The sequence below is a fragment of the Apis laboriosa genome, unplaced genomic scaffold (genome assembly GCF_014066325.1).
Source record: "Apis laboriosa isolate Shangri-la unplaced genomic scaffold, ASM1406632v1 scaffold19_cov150, whole genome shotgun sequence".
NCBI lineage: Eukaryota > Metazoa > Arthropoda > Insecta > Hymenoptera > Apidae > Apis > Apis laboriosa.
In genome coordinates, this window is record NW_025222278.1 from 1,819,746 (window position 1) to 1,844,282 (window position 24,537).

A 24,537-nucleotide genomic window follows, 5' to 3' on the forward strand; every position below is an offset into this window, starting at 1 on the left:
TCTTACTGTATTCCAACAATTCAAATTAAATAATTTGTCTCTGTACATATTCCTTTTTTATTACATTGTTAACTTGTTGTTATATACATATTATATATTGTGTAATATTATATATTATTGTTTATTAAATTATTAACATTTTTTTTCTTCTTTCTTTCTTATCGATAAATTCCAAGAATCAATATTTTTCCTCACTATAGCATGCATAAAATCCACGTTTTAACAAGCTCCCATTGATGCCATTCCCTCTAATTGACCTTTGGCAAGAAGATCGAAATCAAGGTTTCGCTTAGAGATCAAAGTGTTAATCGCGGGACAATGTCGAGGATGCACCTACGCTCCGACGGTCAGGTCTACGCCCACGCGTGCTTAGAAACGTGAATAGAACGTTTCCTTTGCGCGAGAAGACGCAAGAATTCTAGGTATTGAACGATGGTCGAGAAATACCTATGAGAGGAGGAGATTAGGTAAAGGCGAACAAGAGGAAGGAAGTCGGGGTTCAAGCGATTGTTTGTTAAGTTGAATATTAAATAACATCTCAAGAATATTTTTAATTATTTATTTTATTATTCGTGAAATAATTATACGATATATCGATTATAAATTATACCTTTCTCCATTATTTCTAAGCGTTAAAACGAATTAACGAACGAATATCGAAGCAAATTTCTTACGATAATATTGAAAATTTTGCAAAAACTTGCGATCAGAGATTTCTACGATCGTCGAAAATTCACAAGATGGCGATGACTAAAACTTTCGAAAACGAGGACACAAAAGGATAGGTCAACCGGCACGGAGCTGAAACTTGAAAATGTGACGGCACCGCTCGCGGATTCTCCGGTTCCGTTCCACGGCGAAAGGGCCGTGTCTAGTTTCGTTTTACTCTGCTTATCATGAGAAATGGCGGCCGTTTGTAAAACAATGCAGCCGCTAAGGGAGGACGAGCAGCGGCGCGTAGGTGGCCTCCTCGCAATGCTGGCCGACGGCTGAACACGGAACACGGTGACAGAACGAAATGTCCGTGCCTTAAATGGCCACCTGAGGCTCCCCTGTCGTTTCTATTGCAGCTCGCCGCTCCCGTGTCGCCCGTCTGCTCTTTTTCCCTCTCTCTCTCTTTCTCTTTCTCTCTCTCCCTCCCGCCACTCTTTCTCCTTCCTTCCGCCTTCCTTCCTTCCTTACGCGCGACGACCACGTGACGCCCGTTTCCAAAGCGTGAACCGATTGGTTGAAAATTTTTTTCTTCCCGGATCGAAAAACGATCGATTATCGGAGGGGGAAAAGTAGGTCGATTTTATCATTTGAGAATATCTTGCAACGAATTTTTCGAATATAATTTCGAAGGGAGGAATTAACACGTTTATAAATTCCTCGTTTATTAATTGATAAATTAAAATGACAAATTTATAGGGAGATTCATTTTCGTAATAAACTCCGCGATATAATTATAATAGTGTTGGTTTGTATGTACATATAGTGTACAAGGTAGGGTTAGGGGTAAAACGTAGAGGGATACGTTGCACAGGCACGCAAAGAACGAAACGTAGAGTCCAGGAAGAATAATAGGAATGCATTTTCACTGGCTTCGATAAGTAATCTTTGCTCCATTAGGAGCCGTGCGGGCGATACTCGTAACCACTGTCACGACAACCTTACCCGCTGTAATTCTGCCGGATCGCGCACTTTATGCACTCGACTCGCTGCATTTGCATTAGGTGCTTCTTTCTTACTAAAGCCGTGACTATTACCACGCCGCGTTTCCACAGTCGAAGGTATTCCTTTCGAACAAACCACAATCTTAAACTTATCTTTTAATGTTCATTCAGGTATTTCGTATCGGTGGCTGTTCGTTACTTTTAAAGATTAATTGTTTAATTTAATATTGGACGACGTCTTTTTTCAACGTATTGTAATCTATTCTTTTACTTTGGAAGCGAACAACAACATAGCTTTAAAAATTCCAATTCCTAACCTATAACATAACCTAATCCAAACGGAAAGTACGCAGAAATTTTATTACGTTTAATCGTACTCTTTTTTTCCTTTTTCATTCTCGATCAATTAATCTTACCTTGAATCTTCGATTCTAATTTTTCTTAAACGATTTTATTAAAATTACAAACACCACCATATTTCAACATTTACATATTGCGCAGAACACAGGCGATCGAACCGAATCGAACTTCTCCGATCTAAAAAGCGAAAGGCTCAAATCATACACCGAGAAATCGTGTCCCATTAATTCCACTTTGAAGCAAAAAGCGCGGCTATGACATAAACTCCTCGACGTTATCGGCGGGGCATCTCGGTTGCGTCAGTGCATCGAGTGCATGCAGCGTGCGCGGCCTCTCTCTGTATGGATCCTAGTGGCGCCAGCCACAGTGGTGCACTTTAGGGGCCGGTATTATTTATCGTCGCGCAGAAATGTTATTATTTGTGAGCCCGGGGCCCGTGAGCCCGGATTCGCACGCTCCACGAACAATGGGGCCCTTCCCCAACCACGTCAAACCGTGCCACCGAGTCACGTGCACCTCTCTCTGCGTGCAATAACCGTGACTCCTGTGTTCTGGCGCCATCCACCGGGTCACGGGAATTCTAACCTAACGAGCGGAGCGTACGATTGAAACGTGCCTCCTTTTTGTCTTTCTTTTTCTTTTTCTTCTTCTTTTTTTTTTCTTTCTTCACTTTATTTCAATGGAAAAAGAAGAATTTCTTTCGATACATCGTGAGAAATACGATAAACCAGAAAGCAGAAATAAAATCGAAGATCAACGATCTTTGGATCGAAATGATAGAAAAGGTTTTTTTTTCTTTTTTTTTTTTTATTGTTCAAACGTTGCGTAATACGACGCGTTTATCGCGTTCGCCGAATTTCCATGACCTACATCTACGTATTTACGTGGAATTTATAGGTAACGAGGTATCATAAGTTTCGTATTAAGTTTACTTTTGCATTTTTGTTGACAATATCTTTATTAATGAAGAAAATAACTCGATTTCGGATAAAAAAATAAAGTTTTACACGCGATATATAGTCGAATCGATTCCTCGACACGATATTAAAGCGTGAATATCGAGTGGAAGTTTTTCACTGACGCATTGTTAGACTCGCAGCCATGTAATTTCATCAAGACTAATCACACCATGATTAGTCTCGCACCCGGAAGCCTGAGTACGAGCAACACGAATTAAGATACAGGGATTGTATCAAGCGTTTCGAATATTTCCATCTCCATGACTATTTATTTAACTTTACACGAAGTTTTTTAATTATTATTAAAAATATACATACAAAATTCTTCCTTCTTCGATATATCTTTATCTATAATATAAAAAAATATCATAAAAAAAAAATTCTATGCAATTCGATATCTTTACTTCTCATCAATTTTTCCCTAATTTTCCACTTTTGAAAACTTTCAACAAACAAAAAAAATTCCTCGACACCGAAAATCGATCGTCAAAACGGAAAACGGAAAAATTTTCTTTCGCCGGAGAGGCGAAACGCCTCCAACGAAATTTGCAACCCCCTCTCGGTGTCTACCGTGCTGCTTTTACAGCGGAGGCATTAGCGAACCGGTAGCCAAGCAAATACGTGCATTTGTCGGGGGCGCTCGTACGACACGCTCGAACACAGAGGCGCAGGGGGCCCAATGGACGTTCGCCGAGCGAAAGGAGGGAGAGAGGAAGAGAGGGAGAGAGAGAGACGGACACGATGTACCCCCTACGGAGTAGCGCTGCCTCGATACTTGTACACGCGAAAAATTTGCAACCGAGACAATGGCGGCCTCGGGAACGAAACACGACCGGCACGAGTTGTATTCTGGCGCCGATCAAGAGGGCGGAGGGAAACTGGCCAACTGGAGATTGAAATATAACCGCTCGCTCAAATATGTATGGGCGCATGGTGAAATTTATGCCAACGTTTCTGCGTATTTATGCGCGCGTCTTTAACCGTACGAACGCCGACCGATGATAAGTTCTACGCGTGGAACACTTTGGCGAAGATTTCTTCCAACAAGCGTTTCGAAACACGCGTTTTCTTTCTCTCTCTCTCTCTCTCTCTCTCTCTCTCTCTCTCTCTCTCTAGGATATTAATTGAAAGTATCTTTGAAAAGTTCATTCACAAAAATTTGACCGTCATCTTCCGTCTAATCTAAAGGTAATTTAAAAGACTATAATATAAAGTGTGAACAAAGCTGGGCAATCTGTTGGTAAAATAATGGCTTGTTGTAAAAATGCAACATTTATTCCTATTTTATAGTTGATCCACATAATGATCACTAATCATTAGAGATTATTATTATTATTATATTTTGAGCAATAAATTATCGAGGCGGCACAAACCTCGAATTTTTTTCCCCCATCGATCGAGTATCAAACGTTCCCTTTTCGACTTTCTCTTTAACTCTTATATGTGATCTCGAACGGATCGTTGAAGCCACGTTGAAACGGCGCGGGATCACGATCGGGGAAAGATAAATTTCTATCGAGGCCGATCTGAAATGATTTTCTCTCGAGGTGCTCTGGAATAACCGAGTGCGACATTGAGATTTCACGAAAAAGACCTCCCCACGAGTTTATCCTCCTTGATCGAACACCGGGGAGGGTGAGAGGAAGGAGGAAGGGTGGTACACGGTTCGAACTCGAGAGGATCGATGATCGCGTTCGAACTAGCGTATAGATCGGTATCACGGCCGGATATCAATCGATCTTGACTAGATCCTCTGTAGATCGGGGGATAAGGCGCGGAACCAGATGCAACAGAGGTAGATACCAGGAGCGGCCAGTTTAACGCGAAGATCGATGGTCGATTGCATACTGAATGGCGTCGAGGAGGCTTCTAAATCACCGGCCGCGAGATTTAGTGCATGCGAGAGAGAGAGAGAGAGAGAGAGAGAGAGAGAGAGAGAGAGAGAGAGAGAGAGAGAGCATATTCTCAGAGATTGGCGAACGGAGTTTTCAGAGAAAAAAATATTGCCAATGGATGATGTTTCGCAAAAAAATGGAATTTGCCTGATATATAATGTAGTTAATGTAATGTAAGAAATAATAATTATATGTAAATATTCTGGTTTAAAATATTGAAACTTCAAGATCGAATAGAACGTCCAGAATTGGAAAAGTTTGTTAAAAATTTCGGATGAAGTTACGTTAAATAATTATTCATAGCCGATCAGCTTCTCGTATAATCTCGACCATTTTCCATTACAATTATTCGCAATTATATTTGAACAATAAATTATTAAAGTTTCAACTATTATATTTTCCCATCATTGAGAACATCAACAATCTACAATAAATAATTTCTAGCGAACCTAACCTCAAATTCTCAACTTCTCGATCCAAGTTCTAAATCTCCGATTTTCTCGAAAAAATTATTGCTTGATTCATTACCGATGAACCAATTTTCCAACTTTAAAATTATTCCACGTAATTAACCACGTTCAGAACGAAACTCAATTTAACCTTAAATTTTATCGACAAAACTCGATTAAGAGAAACTGCCATTTTAAACTGCCATTAATAATCCTATCGTCCACGTCCTGATCGCGAAATTAACCGATCCATTAGAACTCGCCAGCCGAATTGGCGCGACTCCGAAAACGGCGAATGAAGATCGAGCGGGCAGAGGACGTAGGAGAGGGGGAGGGGGGGAGTCGAATTTGCCTAAAATCATTGCGCGAGCGCCGTTTCACGACTCGGATACGGAGCGTGGGTACGGGAGGCACGATTGACCGTTTGCACGCCGCGGGGGTGGGGTATTAACATTGAATGCCGAGTGGAAGTTAGAGCCGGCCACGTACCGCGGCATGCATTAAACATCTGCTGCCATATAGAAGAGGCCGGACAATTCTGAATTATACATCCCCACCGAGATGGCCGGCTGAGTGGCCACGGAATTGTCCCACTATTTCTTTGCCGGCAATCGAAGCTGTCCAACCGAGCCCCGATAACACCGCTCCCAGCCTGGATTCGAACTCCGTGGCCGGAAATCCTGGCCTCCCTTCCTCGGTGTCGCACCGATTAGATCGCTCGACTTCTGGGTCACAAGAGATCTAGCAAGAGGTGTTAGATCTGACAGGGATCGAGGTTAGGATTTTGAATTAGGTGAGTGTGATCGAAATATAAGGAAATATATTTAGAGAGTGCAAAGAGTTGATTAATTATGCGATCGAGGGAATATCGAGTTCTTTCTGGGTATCGCACCGATTAGATCGCTTCTGGGTCACAAGGTTTAGCAAAAGATATTAAGCGTTAGATCTGACAGGAATCGAGGTTAGGATTTTGAATTAGGTGAGTGTGATCGAAATATAAGGAAATATATTTAGAGAGTGCAAAGAGTTGATTAATTATGCGATCAAGGGAATATCGAGTTCTTTCTCAGTGTTGCACCGATTAGATCCCTTCTGGGTCATAAGAGATCTAGCAAGAAGTGTTAAGCGTTAGATCTGGCAGGGATCAAAATTGATCGAGGTTAGGATTTTGAATTAGATGAGTGTGATCGAAATATAGGAAGGAAATATATTTAGAGAGTGCAGAGAGTTGATTAATTAGTGCGATTGATTAATTATAATATCGAGTTATTGATAAGAGACGATTTTAAATCTATGTGAAAAATTAAATATGTTATGGTGGTTTCGTTAGAAGGTTTGTAAAGTTTAGAGGATTGGAATTGCCGATGAAATAGGCGAAAGACGAGTTATTCGCATTATTTGTATTTAAAATTTAGACGCTCTCTATGACATTAAAATTTGAAAATCTAATTAGTTGGCACGAAAAGGTTATCCCATTAAACATTTTACTTCGCATGAAAACTAAGCCAACGAACGATCAATTCCCACGAAATATAACGTGACTATCTGACAATCTTTTGAAAAACCAAACCAAATCACGTTTTCGAAAACCCCCAAATCCCATATTTTCCAACCGCAAGATTAACTCATTCCATGAAACCTAACCTCAACTCCAGCACTCGGCGACCACGTACACGCCCATACGTTCCACGTGTACACGCAAACATAACCTCTCGTCCCCAGCCCCACGATCCCTCGAGATAAACCTGACATACCAATTTCGAATTCGTACCTATTAGTCCCTCGATACTTATCGCGACACCGGGCCACGAAGAAGGTATCGCAGTGGGCGCAGGTGCAACGGGCGAACGTGTTGCGCGCACGACTCGATCTACCGGCAAATTCGACTGAAGGAAAGAGAAAGAAGAAAGAAGAAAAAGAAAAAGACGGAGGACAAAAGGCACAGTGGTCGACGCCTACAGTGGTCCTACGATCGGTCCCAAGGATCTACCGACCGAGGGGCCCAGAAAATCGAGCTTTCGACAAGACAATCGTATATAGAGGAGGGGAGGGGAGAGAAGGATGATGGGGGAAAAAAGAGAGACAGAGGCCGGATTTCTATACCCCCGCAATGCACCACGAATACGAATGGCGACGGTCGGAGGTGCGTAAGGCAGGAATTCACATTCCTGGCCATATTCGGCACTCCTCGGCCGACCCCTCGTGTCGCCTCTTAACTCTTTCGGGACGTGGCAACCGGCAGGACACGTGGGGTTACCGTATTTATATCCAAAGGCCCTCTGTGTTTACGCCACCGACTTAAACAGTTAGAGAGGCCTCGCGGGGAAAGAGTGTGTGCCAAGGGAAATCCTCGTATTTGGCCTCGCCTCGTTGACTTCAATAGTTTCGAAGGCTGAATTTCAATCCCCCCTTACTAGTTCGCCCCACCCTTTTGCATCTTTGTCTTGTGTAATTGTGAAATTGGCGCGTGTATATGTGCGATATACAATTTCTTCTACTAGAAGGAGTAGAATAGAATAGGTGAGTACATAATTTGACATTTAACCGTCAATTTACTTTATTTTATTTTATCTAAGTAATAAGAGGAACTCTATCGATTTGTTTTCAAATATCTTTAACACGTTAAATGCCTTTACTTGTCATTTCGTTCACGCTATAATCAAGCGAAAAATCCAGTTAATTATCGACGAGTTTGAACGAAAATTTTAAAAATTATTATCATCCAATGGAATTGATTTGTATTGACGAATCAATGATCCTATTTCGTGGATGAATTATATTATATTCCGTCAGTGTATGAGGTAGAAGAGATACATATGGAATAAAAATTATGGGGAAAAAAAAATAACCTTTGTTTAGATAAATTACATTACATGTTTTTAAGTATTGTATTCTTTTCATTCAAAGCATTGATCAAACAAAAAGCGATGTCGCCTTAATGTTCAGTCTGACAAGTAGCGCCACGCGCGCGGGAATAACATGAACGAAAAGTTTGCGCGGCGTTTAACGTGTTAAACGAAAATTATTTACGCAATATGGTGCTTTTTTTCTTCGGACTTACCTTGGACATAGCAGCGCCCAATCCAGCTTGACACGAACCCTGTCTGTGGTATCCCCAGTACCCTGAAACGGAAGCACGCAATTATATAGCGTCGTCCTTCGAAACAGAGACGTCATATCTCTCGGTCGTTTCGTTTGGACGGGCCCTTGCCCACGTACCGGGTGCCCTCGATAATTGGGACCGTTCCTCGAATCGACCCTTCGCAACGATTCCACGCATAATTGGATCGATCAAATGATGCACGACTTTAAAATCGTTTAACCTGTTGGCTCGATGTCACGACCCCTTTGCCACTTGAGAAAAACATGACGTCTCATTTCATCGTGCTAGTGACATTGATGAGCAAGGGATAAAAAAGACTGTGACTGTGGACAGATATGAATTTTATTTGATCTAATCCAATTTTGCCTTCAATTATTCAATCGAAACGTCTTTCTTCGAGTCCATCCATCTTTAATCTTCAATCTTCGTGTCTCATTGATATGATATCATTTACTCAAACCCACTTAAAAAATTACACTTTTTTTCCACGTATAAATAAAAAAAAAAAAAAGAAGAAGAAGAAAGGATGAGAAGAAAAGAATCGAGGAATTATCTAAAAATTCACAAGAAATAATACTACGACAAGAAAATCCCCCATAAAAAAAAAAAAAAAAAAAGAAAAAGAAAAGTCTCAGGAATTCCACTAGAGGAGAGCTCGTGTCAGGAAAGGTGAAAGACTTGGCGCGCGCATTTGCTAAACGTCTTGTACCGTGTCAGAGAGGTCGTGAGTCGAGGCATCGACTAGGAAGTCGAGTTAGGCACCGACTTAAACGCCTATTGCCACGCACCCCCGCACACGTCCACGGAATACGTGTGCACGCATCATTAATCCTGGATCGATCCTGAACCGTGACGCGTTCGCCGTGGATCCATCCATCAGTCTATTCTCTCTCTCTCTTTCTTTCTCTCTCTCTCTTCCTTTGTGAGAAAACGGACGCTTCCAGGAAATCTTCACGATCTTTTCGTAACTCGAACGAGATTGAATTTGATTCAAAATTAGACTCGAACGTATTCCAGATGAATTCCAATTAAATTGTCATTGTTATTAAATTTCGATGGAAATTTGTTCGATATTTTTTTTTTTTTTTTCTAGAAATTCAGACGATCCAATCATCGAATCGAATTTCTTTTCGCAATTTTTCGCAATATAATATTTTTTGTAATATATTATAGTAAATTTCGTAATATTTCAGAAATATAATATAGCTATAGTTAAATAATTTTAAAAAAGCTTATTCTCTCTCTCTTTTATTTTGTGAGAAATCTTCCAGGAAATTTTCAGATATAACATTTTTCATAATATATTATAATATATTATAATAAATTTCGTAATATTTCAGAAATATAGCTGTTAAATAATTTAAAAGAAATGAAATATTGCCATCAGCAAGCAAGATCTCGATTCACTTCTATCGCTATCTTCCGCAACCGATTCAGAGGAAAACGGTCCACGGTAACCAGAGCACGTCACACCAACTCCATTGTTCCTTACAACTAAATACATAATTCATCCAACAATCCGGGACCCACTTTTTTTTTCTTCCACGATTATCAATTTCCACAACTGGCTTCCACTGTTCCACTCCTCGTGTCGTTTCCACGATCTTCTTCGATGGTAGTTCGATGACTACTCGCCCTATTTCCTCGCACAACAACAATCTCTCGTTTTTTCACGTCGTCCGTCCGCGAACCAGTTGGCGCGAGTTTGCACGAGTTTGACAGACCGTTTCATCCGAGGCTGATACGTGCCGTTTCACGTGCTGCCCCTGGATCCCCTCCCCTCCCCTCCTCTCCTCCCCCCGGCCAATTACGCGTCATCGGGAAAAAAGGAGAGCGGTTATTACACCCGTGTTCTTCTGGTTAATTCGCTCTTTCCGCCTCTCGAGATCCCATCTGCGAGGAATGCCCTTTCGCAATCGTACGTACAAATATCCATGGTTTCTTGCCCGCAACCATTTTATTTCCGTGAAACAACACGATTGTAGGTGTGCGTCGAGGAGGGGAGGAAAATAAAAGGGGAAGATAAAATTGCATTACCAACAGCGGATTCTTCTCTCTCTCATTTTACTTTCTATTATTTCTTTTTCAATGATCGAGCAAGGTGTAATCTATGAAACGAGGCAAATTGATTCTCTTTATGGACATATCTGATTGCTTTCTTTCTAATTTTTTATTCTACATGATAAAATCGTTCTCCAATCTCTTGCGAATAATATATGAAGGTAATCGAAGTTAGTTTTAGATTAACATTTTAATACCACTCTTACACAAATTTTTGCGAAACAGCGAAATGTGGTGGAAATAGAACGTTGCAGCGTCGAATTAAAATTTTTTTTCAACTGGAAAAGATGGAAAAGTAGGGTCGACGGAATAATTCGCGCCATATGTGGAGGCACGCGATCGAACGTTGCGTTTAAAATTTATTATCCAATCAGGAGGCACGAGGTAGGACCAATTACATCGTACGTTCTATTTCGAGAATGCGATCTTAAACGATCCGCGATTGCGCGCGGAGGGAACGTTTTCTTTAAAAAGGGGGAAGAGAAGTTACAGTTGGCAGAAGAGACGCAGGAAATAAGAGAAGCGTCACCGCGGAAAAGAGAAGGTTTTTAGTTTCGTTTCACGCGCAAGTCACTTTATACAGGTAGTCTGCCTCCTCGTACGGAAGAGTTCTTTCAACGGCGTACATCAATGCGCACGATGAGAATGCAGAAGATACAGATTTACGGCGCGTGTTAATTCATTTTTTCGAAATTTCCGTTCATTTCGCGGAACGCTGCGGAAAGTTACTAGAATTGGCGCGAACTCGTGAACCGCTATGATGCTAGTGACAATTTCAATACGCATAGGGGAATATTTCAAATTGTTGGGAATATTTTTTTTTTTAAAGCATTGTATACAATTCGTCGTTTATTCGTTCGCTTAATCGATTATTATTAAAAAATTCAATTTAATTTTTACATGAATATAATTATAATTAAAAAAAAAAAAATACGATGTATGATGATGGCTAATTAGAAATTTAAATAATATCGAGTAATATTATCGATTTTTCGAATAATATAAATATAAGTCGATGTGTTTCAAATAATTTTCAATTATCGAAGAGTAAAGAATGTTTCGTATTTCGTGTTCAAGGTTCCTAATATCTTCGACTCGTTTATCATCTTAATGAAATCATCGCTAAAACAGTTCATCTTTTCTAAAGAATTCCAAAGATTCTTGTTTTTCTTTTTCCTAACTTTATTTAAATTTAATAATTAAATTTTAACGATTTTCTGAACTGTTCTAAAAATAACAAGTTTCCATTTTTTTCTTCAATTTTTATAATAATAAAAAAATGAATTATACATTATTTATTTTTTAAACGAGTATTAAAAATACAAATCGTGGAAAAAAAACATTGTGGAACGAAACGTGGGACACATCGATCAAGATTTTCGTTTCCCCTTCAATGAAGCAATGATTGCGCAACGGAATAAGAAAGGAAAGGAATAAAACTTCGAACGTATAAATCGATTCGCAGAGAAAACGAATCGCGCTTTCACGATCCTTTAGGAACACCCTCGCGCAAGATTGATCGCGCGAATGTGACTGCCGCCGGAAAGATTAATCTCCGCCTGACACTTGGCATTAACATCAATAAGCTGGACACACTCGTCAAAGCTGCGCCAACGTAATCGCGACGAGTGCTGGCATTAACCGGCAATCAGGCATTATATATCGCTTGAAAAAAAGGGAAGAAAACAAAGCATTTTCTTATTCCATCTTAGATTTCTCGTTTCAACCAGTCAAGGTTACGTCCAAGTCTCCGCTTATTGCTGTTAATTAACGGGTATTTATAAGTTACCAATAGAAGAAAGAAAAGAATCGATTGTTTTCAAAGCACTCTATTCTATTTTTTTTTTTTCTTTTTCTTTTTCTACTTCTACTTCTACTTCTCTTTTATGCATCGAAGATGACCTTATTAAAATCATAAATTTATAACTATATAAATGAAAAAGTTTAACTCAAATAATTAATTATAATTATAATTAATTATTTTTTTGTTCTTTCAAACGTTCACAAACAATCCGTCGATTTCAACCTCTTCAATCAATTATTAATTAAAATTTTCCAAAAAAATTTAATTCATAAGTATTTATAAGTTACCAATAGAAGAAGAAAAAAATCGATTGTAATATTTTCAAAGCTTTCTATTTTATTTTTTTCTTTTTTCTTCTTTTCCTTGAATCGAAAATAACTTATTAAATTCACAACTTGATAACTCGATTCCCAAAATTCAACATTCCAAATTAATAAAACCGTATATAAATCAAAAAATCCAAAGATAATAATTACATTATTACTTTTCTTTTCTTTATTTTACTTTCAAACGTTCACAAACAATCCGTCGATTTCAACCTCTTCAATCCCAAAATTATTAATTAAAATTCTCCAAAAAAATTTAATTTATAATTTATTTATCCATCGATTTCCAATCCCCCAATTATTAATTAAAATTCTCCAAAAAATATATATTTAATCGCAACTCTCGAACTCGATACCCAATACACCTGCCCTCGAACGAACAATCCCTCGATCCCAATTCCTCCTCCAATCTCTCAACTTAAATACTTCCATCGACGATCCGCTCACGATCGTTTTAATCGAGCTCGATGGCTGGACAGTGGCTGCCAGTAAGAAAACGGCCACGCTTGTATGGGAGAATATCCGGTGGGATCCGCACGGTCGCGTCGTCCACGTACTTACATACGTTATGAGCACGGCGAGAAGGGGGCGGCCATGACGGCCGATCGGTCACTTTAGACGAGCTGCCAGTCACGCAATTACATCAATCGGTCGTCGACGACCGATCCACCCGTGTCGGGTAGGGAAAAAGGAAAAAAAAGAAAGAAAGAAAGAAAGAAAGAAAAAACGAGGCCTGAGACCGCGTCGATCGGCGCCGACGTTTCTTCGCGTGCATGCGAATAAGATGCCACGCTGCTACGAGAGAGTTGGCCTTTAACATCGCATCCCGATGGCCCGTATGATTCCAATGGCGTCGTATAGAGGCGATGTACGATCGTTGTTATACGTATACGATACGTGACGAGTAAACAGTGGGGGAAGGGAGGGCGGGGAATGGATGGAGTTGGTTTGCCGTTGATTCTCCTTCGATTCGGATTTGTTTTTCGCGTTTGAAGATGTTTGTTCCCGCGATGATTGCGAATTTTTATCCCGAATTTTTATACCTATGTAGAGATTACGGTTTTTAGCGTGTTTGGACGAGTTTGAACAAGTTTGAACAAGTTTGAACAAGTTTGAACAAGTTTGTTGCGAGTTTTTTTTTAATTTTAATCTCGTCTGGATGAAATCGTGGCTTTGTTTGAGAAATTTAATTTTATCTTCAAACGCGAACAAATCTTTTATCTTCGATTAGAGTTAGAAAGTAAAGTATATTAAGGGTTATATAAAAATCTGTTTCGATATGCTTGCAAGCGCATCAGAACGGAAACACATTTTCACGGTTGACAGGTTCTTTTTTTTTTTCTAGGGAAGTAATGTGCGAAGTAACAAAGGACAGGTTTGATTAGATGATATCGTCGCTGGTCGGTCTATTTATAATTCTCTGGTGTCTCGATGTTTTGCGAGGGTGCTATTCTCGTCGTTAAGAGAGTGCTTTGCACTCGAACTTGGACCCAGGACAAGTGCTAGAGAAATGTTTTCACGAAGAAGGTACCACTGAAAGTAAGCAAATGAAATGTGGTGCCCATCACCGAAAACAATTACATCCTTCTTTCCGTTCATCTCGATTCTTGTCAGATTATACGCTTAAAAATATATATATATATTTAAAAGAAAGAAGATAACAAAAAAATAAAAAATAAAAATAAAAAAATATTTTATCAACATAATGTAATTAATATTTACAAACGTGAAGAAACAAGCATTAAACAAGATCGAATCAAATGAATTTAGATAAATTGAAAATCGTTTAATGGCGATAATCGATGATTTTATTTCCACCGATTAGTAATTATAAAGAACGAAATCAAAATGGTGCGGTGAAAATGATTCGTATGTTGTAACTACACGTGACGTTTAATCGAGTTGCAAGTTGAATGAATGGAGCTACTGTAATTCTGATTCCGGGTAAATGTGTGAGCGTGTCGACGAGCGATTAAGTATCCCCTATCGAGCGTATTCTTTTCTTAAAAAAAAAAAAATCGAAGGTCGACCATCGAAACCGCCGACAATCTCAACCAATTCAAAATATCAAGCCGTATTTTCGTTGAATCGAACGAAATTTCATTGAGATCAGAGAAACAAAGGAAAGAGAAATCAGAAACATGTACAAAATTCATCCGAATTCATCGTTGAAAATCATTACTTCAAACGTTAAACAACATGATTAAACAAGACACGCACAAACACGATATATAATTCGATATATCAACTTCTTTTCCATAAATAAATCAAACTGTCATTCTAAAAAAAAAAAAAAAAAAAAAATATATAATTTCAACGTAAACAACATCTTTCCCCCAAGCCGACGAGTCAATCATGTCTCCAAAAAGAGCGGTAAAAATGTGCACGCGAAACTCCATCCGATAAAATTCCATTTCCATCCACGAAGGCGGCAAGAATCGTACAAGAAAGAAAATCGGCGCGAAGGGACACACCACCGATCAAACTTTATCTCCGCGGCAACAATTTCAACAAGCACTCGTTGTTGAACCGTCGTGCAGCAATAAAATCGCAATAACAAGGGGAAATATCGTTCTTACTGCAACGCGAAGAATTCAAGAGAGGCTTGTCACCGACCGTTTTCTTGCCCCTAATACTTCGTCAGCCGGGACAAAGTGGACGTGATTTTTATTACCGGCCGAGAATAATGGCCTGCCATCCATTTTAACGAATCCGCGGGCAAGAAACGAATTCAACGTTTTAGAGGTTAGGTATATACGATCGTAATTTTATCTTAAGGAACAACTGTTAATCGAAATCCCGTTCAGAAAGACGCGTTCGAGGCGATGGCGCCTTCTAATTACGATTTATTTCTTCTTTCTTTATTTATTCTCTTTCCTTCGGTGTTTTTCCTTCGATTTAGCTTCCTACTTCTCGACCTTCTTTGACGAGTGGGCGGCACTCATCGTGGAACGTTGTTACCGACCGATTCACTTTCACTCTCGCTCCCTCTCGCACACATCTTCGCGCTTTCTTCGACCCGTCGATTTTATTGTTCCAAGGGTGGGGGGAAGACGCGATATCGCGAGAAGGAAGAGAGAGAGAGAGAGAGAGAGAGAGAGAGAGAAGGAAAGCGTTCTCTCGCTGCTCGCGTTTGTTAACGCGATCTTTTTTAAACCGCTTTCGAGAAGCGATGCACTTGTTACGTAATACCGCGTGTATACCGCGAACTTATTTGCATTTTATCTACATTTCCATTAACGAGTTCCATTCGTACGATACGAAGGAAGAAGTTGAGAACAGAAATTAACAGGGATTGCCTTTTTAAGCAGCGCGAATAAGTACCAAGTGTAGCTCGTAGTTTCTTGTTGTCTCGGTTGAAAAATCGATCAGCCGGCTAATGGCCTCGCAATGTGTTAACTATGCCACGAGGAGAGAGGGAGAGAGAAAGAAAGAGAGAAAAAAGGGTTAAGCGCTACTAAAAAGAGCTTTTAGACCGACCACGATGGAAGTCTTCCAAGAGAAGTGGACGACATTTATGATTCACACTCTATCCATTACCTTCGATGAGTTCGGCCAGAACGAGGTGATTATCGACTTGAAACGAGTTCTTCTATCTTACTTCTTCTCGAGACATCTCTTTTTTTCCTTTTTTTTTTCGCGGAAATCGGGTATCTGTTATTACGGGAATGAAAACATTTCTCCTTAAACGCGCGATAATTTTATCCATTTTTGGTATAAACTGGAATAGTTTTCTTTTTATACAAGGCTACGGGAAATAGAAATTTTATTTTTATATTTTTTTTTTTTTTTTTTTTTTTTTGGCTCGAATCGAACATTCGCTCGATTTGGAATAGATTCTTAGTAAGTCCGGAAAGATTAAACGATAGTGATTAATTTAAAAAGTGGATTGTTGAAGATAGATTTTTGAAATTTCTTAAAAAATATTTATATAATTTGAAATTTAAACGAAAAAAACGAGAAACAAGAGATCCAAAGGAAGATTAAAAATACGCACGATAAAATTTTAAAAGTATGATAATATGGAATAAGACAATGGGATGATTTAAATTTATATTATTTTTAATATTAAATTTATTAATATTAAAATTAATATTAATATTAATAGTAATATTTTTAATATTATTTTTTTTTTGAACGTAAATACCACACGTTCAAAAGATATGCTTGTAAATTAGCGGTATTCGTATGCTCAAGTTGATATAGGTGTTGCAAACTCTTTATGACAAACGGAAATGTGCACGTGAGCAAATCTATAGAAATAAAAATTACGTGATCGCAGATGTTTATAGATATTTATCCTGCGAGTAAAGCACAAAAGAGAAACGGTACGAAAGACAGGATTATTAATAGCAATGATACAACGAACGGGACAGAGTCTGAAAATTGACGATGATCCAACGTCGAGGTAATACCATATGTTTGAGAATTTTTCGAAAAGAATTAAAAAAAAAAATTTTTTCAAATTTTAAAAAAATCACCCATCCCAATTCCTCACCGTTCCAAACACTCTAAAAGTGATTCGAATTTCCTCGAAATTCGATGCACTCATCGATGGCGCAGCGGTGATCTCACAGTGCTATTTCTCAATCGATCGTCATCCGTCACGAAACGAAGAATCGTTGTCTTGAGACCCGATTGAAAATTAACGCAAACCGAACAATTCCAAGATCAAGTAATTTATACGTCGTCGAAGGCCACGAAAAGAGGGAAAAAAAAAAAAAAAAAACAATCTGGAAAAACGATCGTTGAAGAGAGAATTGTGCCCAACATTGCGAACGACAAATGGAAGGCAATCGCTGGAACACAGGCGAGGACGAGGGACACGACGATTCCCTCGTCCAGAAAAGGCAACAATGAGCAAAAGGCGAATGCAAGGCTTCATAAGCTATCCCCAACCGTCGAGAACTCGGTGGTCGATTCTCGAGAAAAGCGACAATAAACGGTTAGCCGGGTACAAATTGTTTAATTGCTCGATTCTCGCCAAGGAATTTCTCGACGATGAGCTCACACGTCTGCTCACACGATATATTGCAGTGCTTCCGCAAGGATATTGAGGTTTCTTCTTTGTCAACCGATTTTTATCTGTTTGTAAAAATTTCTTTTCTTTTTTTCATGTGACGTGAAATCAAGAGAATTTGAATTCTTTTCTTTATAATTTCTTTATAATATTGGAATATTCTGAGAAAATAAATTTATATCGTAGTACATTTTCGTATTTTTTATGAATGATCGATGTTTTCGATATTTCATTCTGGGGTTCGATCTCTTTTTCTTTCCTTTTTTGTGGAATCGAGAGAATTTGAATTTTCTTTTTTTTTCTTTTATAATTTCTTTATAATATTGAAATATTCTGAGAAAATAAATTTATATCATAGTTATCATAGTATTTTTTGTGAGTGATCGATACTTTCGATATTTCATTCTGGGGTTCGATCTCTTTTTCTTTTCTTTTTTGGAATCGAGAGAATTTGAATTTTTTCTTCTTTTCTTTTATAATTTCTTTATAATATTGAAATATTCTGAGAAAATAAATTTATATCGTAGTATATTTTCGTATTTTTTATGAATGATCGATGTTTTCGATATTTTATGGAGTTCGATCTCTTTTTCTTTTCTTTTTTGTGGAATCGAGAGAATTTGAATTTTCTTTTCTTTTTTTTTCTTTTATAATTTCTTTATAATATTGGAATATTCTGAGAAAATAAATTTATATCATAGTATTTTTTGTGAGTGATCGATGCTTTCGATATTTTATTTTGAAGTTCGATCTCTTTTTCTTTTCTTTTTTGTGGAATCGAGAGAATTTGAATTTAAAATATTTCTTTTCTTTTCTTTTTTCGAAAAGATTCGATAAACAATCGTGAGAATGAGAATAAACGAGGATTGTATTATTCTATGAATTTGGATTTTTCCCAAACGATTTTTATTATTGTATTAATATTGAAATATTCTGGGAAAATAAATTTATATCATAGTTTTCGTATTTTTTGTGATATTTTATTTTGAAGTTCGATCTTTTCTTCTTTTAACGTGAAGCTGGCTCTATTTTGAGTTTTGCGGAAGATGACCGACCGGAAAGACTTCCGAAATATTGTATAAATATTCCGAAAAACGTGGGAGAGACGCGATACCGTATTGTATAAGTAACTATTGGAATCTGCGCCGAAAGTCTGTTATAGCGGTGATAACCGGTAGATAACAGAAAAATGCGGTAAATTTCGAAGAATCTTATCTTGAAACAATGGTATGGAATTCGTTATCGCGAGGAACGGAAGAAGAAAATGCACTTAACGCTCAGCCATTGAGCTTTGCTTTGGGGAAAATTTTCGATAAAAAAAAAAAAAAAAAAAAAAAAGAAGAAGAAAAAACACTTCGTGAGCGTGTATCTATTTCTTACTCCATTTTTTTCTATTCTCATTTAACATAATGGAGAAAGTGATATAAAATAAAAAAAAATATTAAAAAAAACAAATTCCAGCGATTTCTGAAATAGGAGGATGATTTGTTAAAAAATATTAGAATCCGCGTTAAATATTATAAAATAAAACACGAAGAAGAAATAAAGGAAATTTTTTTTCACGCGTAGAATTAACGCGAAAGATTAAGAAAAGAGGCGAGTTCAAAAATTTTTAAATCCTCGTAAAACAAGCAGCCTTGTTCACCATGGTTAAGAAAATCGATACGTCTTTTGTCATTAAAACGCCAAGGCAGACCTGCATGGACGACAGGAAATATCCTGTTACCAGGGGTATTTATGGTCGCCATGCCTCGAGGACACGGCCACATGTCGTGGCGTATCCTCCGTCCAAGAGGAAATTCGTCCCCTGAGATTCCTCAAAGGACGAACGATTTACCACTCGAGAAAACGAAACGTACCCCTTGAGGAAACACGCAAAGTGGAAAGAGAAAAGAGAGAGCTCTTGTGGTGATGTTTACAACTGTTTATAGAGGATGGATCGAGTAGGATATACAAAAGTAACCTCGACTTCTGTTCTTAAGTTTTTTCCTTTTTCTTTTTTTTTTTTTTTTTGGAATTCGTTAAATAGAAATTAAAAATAGAATAAATAGAATTAAAAGAAAATTTGAAGTTTTAGAAAAATTATTCCTCAAAGGAAATAAATAAATTAAAAATTCTATAATATTCTAAAGAATATGTTTATCTGGTCTCAGAAAATTTTGTTCTCGAAGCATCCTCCTTTTGATAACCTAACCTAACCTAAATTTCAAACGAAACACTTAGAATACATTGAGAATAGAGACTTACTCGTACGACAGGGTGAAAATTCTTGCGGTTCGTTAAAGTTATTGCCGACGATCCAGCAAGTACCAACTGGTTCCCTTCGACTTCCAACGGTGGACTCCTTGCTCCATCGACTGTCTTCCGGATATTTCGGCTGAGACACGGAGAACCAGATGTACCTTGGAGCGCACGCCTGTAAGAATATATAAAGCATATATATATATATTAACGTTTAAAACATCTCTTATAAATATCGTTTCCACTCAATTAAACGTAATGATCGTTCTCTCTACTCGCTGTTAATCGCATTTTCTTCGTCGAACCTATTCGTGCATATACGTGTAGATTAGCTTTTACATTGACATCAAGTTCGAGGCAATTGTGTAACTTGAAACGCGTGCGATTAAGTGAGGTTATGTAACATGTTTTGTGTCGTTTCAATTACATTGAAATCGTACTGTGAAAAATAATCATAAAATTAATGATATTGTAAAAATATTTTTTTAGAATTAAGGATCGAACATAACATTTAAAAGACTAATAATAATAATTTTTCTATATCTTATTTTTATCATAAAAAAAAATGAGACAAATAAATTGTTTGTCAGATTGAAAATATTTCTTTTTGAAATCGAAAACGATTGTTACGTCAATGATGCCTTATAATAGTGTTTAGATGTTTAGAAAAGATCTTTTAGTGGAGCTAAAAGTAGATGTCTCTGGGGTTAAAATATTTTTAGTGAAAAGAGGAGTTGGACGAGTAGCTATGCTTCCTGTGGCTTTTTCCTATAAATTCTTTTTCATCTTAATCTTTAAAGAGACAATAATTATTAACTATTCTTCAATTTCACTCAATCTACATGAGAAACTATTTCTACTATATCACGTCATCTTGTTTTCACGACCTAGTTACATCCATTAAACGATACGTATTTTTGGCAACGTAATTAAATCTACGGTTCTATGGTAATCAGCAGAATTATCGTCAATCCACCGTTACGTCAATCTTCTGTACTTGACCAGGGAACATTGAATATATAGCAAGTGATGGCCTTAATAACCACAGTATAAATATACATGATAAAACGTAACGATGCAGTTTGCTTTTCATCGGCCGGAATTACAGTCTAGAAGGAAATTTCCTCGAAATTCGTCACGCGCCACCTCATTACAGGACGCTGTAAACCATTGCGGCCTGTAAATTAAATTAATCGTGGAATTCACGGAAATTCGAGGACGATGCCGAGATTAATGACTCACGACACGTCAATCTCGTTAAGGTTAAAACGTAGGCAACGTAACCTCTTCGAGATGTAGCGCGTCGCGATCGTCACGCCATCACCATTAATCATTTACATCTTTTGCAGTTCGAGTGAAATATTATGGCGCCCTCTTTCATTGCCCGATTGTAAACAAGATCGCGTTAATTTTTAAACGAATTGGCTTATTTATTACCATTGACCTTTAACTTCTAATTCTTGGCTCTTTCTCGGTTCGATTTCACTCGATCCGAGTTGATTTTACGGATTTATATAATAGGATAGCGATAATGCATCATCAGTCTGCAAACTTTTGATACATTATCTTATCTTTAATCTCCTATCTTGTTAAAAACCATTTTATTCATTCCATTCTAAACAAATTCTCGTCTCGATAGTTACATCAAATTTCTACGATTTTATTAAATTATTTTTATTAAATTATAGTTTTTTTAAATTCCTCCCATTATAAATGATTAAAAAATAACAAATTACAGAGACTTATCTTTTTTTCTTTTTATTTAATGATTTCATCGCGATCCACAATTTTGAGATCCTTCTCCTGTGCACTTACCCAACAGCTGGTGCGTCCAATTCGAACAGTGTCGTAAATCAAACACCTTGAGAAGGGGTATTCGCTTACGTTTAACCGTGTCTACACGTAGATTTAAGGGAGAGAACAAACGCGTATCGTCCCGGACACGGGACCGGTAACATTTTAATCGGTTTCCAAGGTTGGTCCCCGCGTGTAAACGAGCCCTAACGAGCCGTATATGCTGATTCTGCGCACAGGAGGATCGTGTGCGCTGTTGCTCGATCCGTGCACGCAACATTGCATTATTAATTGCGAGCCAATTAAGGCGCGTTACAACGTTGCTCGCAGCCACTTGCAATCGGTTTGCAGCGTTAATCGAAAATTAAAGAAGATTATCTCTCTGGGATTAAGATGTCTCGAGCGAAGGATGGTTGAGCTTGATTCAACCAGCGATCTAAGTATCCAGTGATCTAAGAAATAGGAAAGAAATATATGTTCGCGATTGAAAGAATTGATCGTTATCTCTTTCCCTTTGTCGCATCTTTGAAAGTTTTTCGCCGATTCCAAAGATTTGATTAGGTTGTAATTACGAGAGACGAGCAACGTGACGAAGATGAAGCCGTCTCGCTTTATCTTCTGATCATTTTTTGAATTTAAACTTTCGCAACGAAACGATCAAAATTAATTTAACGAGAAATAAGAAAACGATCCAATTCCGAAAACGGCTTCAATCGCTCGACTCGACTCGACTCGACTTAGGATACTCTAATAACCCTTTCCACTTGGAAAGAGTTGCAAGAGTAATTCGAGGCGACGATCCTTGAGCGATTGAGCTAAACTGGCGCAATGGATAAATTGCGGTACTACGGTCGACGCGGACTCTTATCTCTTTCTTCTCTCTCTCTCTCTCTCTCTTTTTTCCTTCTTCTTCTTCGAATTCCTTTACCCTGCAGCTCGATCACGGTGAAAGGACACAACCGGTCGTTACGTTCAATTAAGTCACGACACTTCCCTCGCCGTGCGCTTTTCTGCATTCATCGCGATCGATCCGATTTCCCTGATACGTGGCACAGGCCGTGGATATTCCCGTGGCCAATAAATTGATCCCAACGTACGTACGGCCAATTACTTGGTCGATACCATCGTAATTGAGGATGTTTGAATTGATTCGTCGATGGAAATTTGTCGATCCGATCCGTTCTCTGGAAGGGAAGTTAATTGTTTCGTGCTTGTTTGCCGAGAGTTCTTCGCGTTTTGCGTCGGGTTTCTCGATTGGCAAACTAAATATCTAAATATTTTGTTTTAGATAAATTTTTGGATTAAATTAGCGATCGAATTGATTGTTAATCAGAAGAGAAATAAAAAATAACAAAACTAAAAAATTGGGTTATATTCCTTGCTATTTATTTAAGAAGAAATCAAAAGAAGAAATAAATCGATCAATGAAACAGCTTCCAGGATTACATTATTTTATTTTACATAGACTAAATATATTTTAAATAAATTTTTAAATTAAATTAATAATCCAATTGATTGTTAATAAAAAGAAAAATAAAAAATAATAAAACTAAAAGAAATTCGGTTATATTCCTACTTGCTATTTGCTTAAGAAGGAATCAAAAGAAGAAATAAATCGATCGACAAAACAGTTTCCATGATTAGATATTTTTAATATGTAAATAAATTTTTAGATTAAATTAGTGATGAAATTGATTTGTTAATCAGAAGAAAAATGAAAAAATGAAGCTAAGAAATTCGGTTATATTCCTATCCCTTCCTTGCTATTTACTTAAGAAAGAATAAATCAATCAACGAAAACAGCTGTTTAGAACGAGCGAAAAAAAAAAGAAGGGGGTTAAAAATATTATCCGGAATCCAAGAGTACAATGGCATAATGGTATTGGACAGCCACGTTGAATTGGGTTTGGTCATCGGACGTTCCAAATAAAGCCAGTCCTTGGCGAACCCTTTTCAATGCATCTCGTTGAGAAGAAAGAGCAAATGAAGAGGGAAGTCTAGTTAGAGATCACGGTTACAGCTGTTCTTATGGATCGATCGTGACCGAGCTGTTTCAAGTATATATATATATATATATATATATATATATATATACGTATATCGATCTTACGCTTTGACAACTACGCCCAGACGTATCTCGATATTCAAGGAATCGACAATTGATAGATGCGTGCACGATGATGAGAAGAAAGTTTTCCACGCGTTCTTTTTCCCTTGGAATCTTAATTCTATCCAATATAATATTAAAAGCCGAGATATACGATAATTATTTATTTTATTCAACAACTGATCTTTAGAATTTTAGAATTTAGAAACAACTGATATTAGAATTAAAAATAAAATATGTTCAAAGATAAATCGAAATCAATCCAAGTTTCAATAAAATCAATAATCTCTTCTCTCTAAAATATCGTCTTCCAACGAATAGCCAAGCAAATAAGCCAAATAACACCAGATCATCCATCACCTGACCATCACCGTTGTAATTTCTTTCTGTAATTTAAACCTCGTTCGCCTATCCTCCTCGAACTTGAGGGCGGGAAGACACGGGATTCCGCGAGCGACACGCGGTCGAATGCAATTTGGCGAGGCCGAGAAGGATTTAAGAGTCGGATAATCACACGTTTCCGACGCGTTTTCACGAGCGGGCAGAAGAAACGAAATCGCGGCGTTCGAGGAACGAAAAGCCGCGTACAACCCTAATTACAAGGAGGGAAGAGGGCGAAGAATCGAAGAGGAAGAAAGGAAAGTGGAGTGGAGGGGAAGGGAAATAGTAATTGGAACGATGGTTATGTATGTATATATATTTCCTCGGTGATTGCGCCTCGTATCTGCGTTCGCTCTTCATTAAAAAGGACCACTCGAGAGAA

At 37.9% G+C, this 24,537-nt stretch overlaps 1 protein-coding gene across 2 annotated transcripts in view; it reads right to left on the reverse strand.

The window, feature by feature from the left end:
* The window catches only part of LOC122712130 (integrin alpha-PS2), an 82,607-nt gene that overhangs the window by 12,019 nt on the left and 46,051 nt on the right, over positions 1–24,537 (reverse strand). For both annotated transcript variants that reach the window (XM_043931526.1, XM_043931525.1), the window contains exons 4-5: positions 19,880–20,048; positions 8,380–8,441 (exon numbers count right to left, since the gene is read on the reverse strand). In XM_043931526.1, the coding sequence (XP_043787461.1) occupies positions 8,380–8,441; positions 19,880–20,048 (231 nt within the window). The remainder of the gene's footprint in view (positions 1–8,379; positions 8,442–19,879; positions 20,049–24,537) is intronic.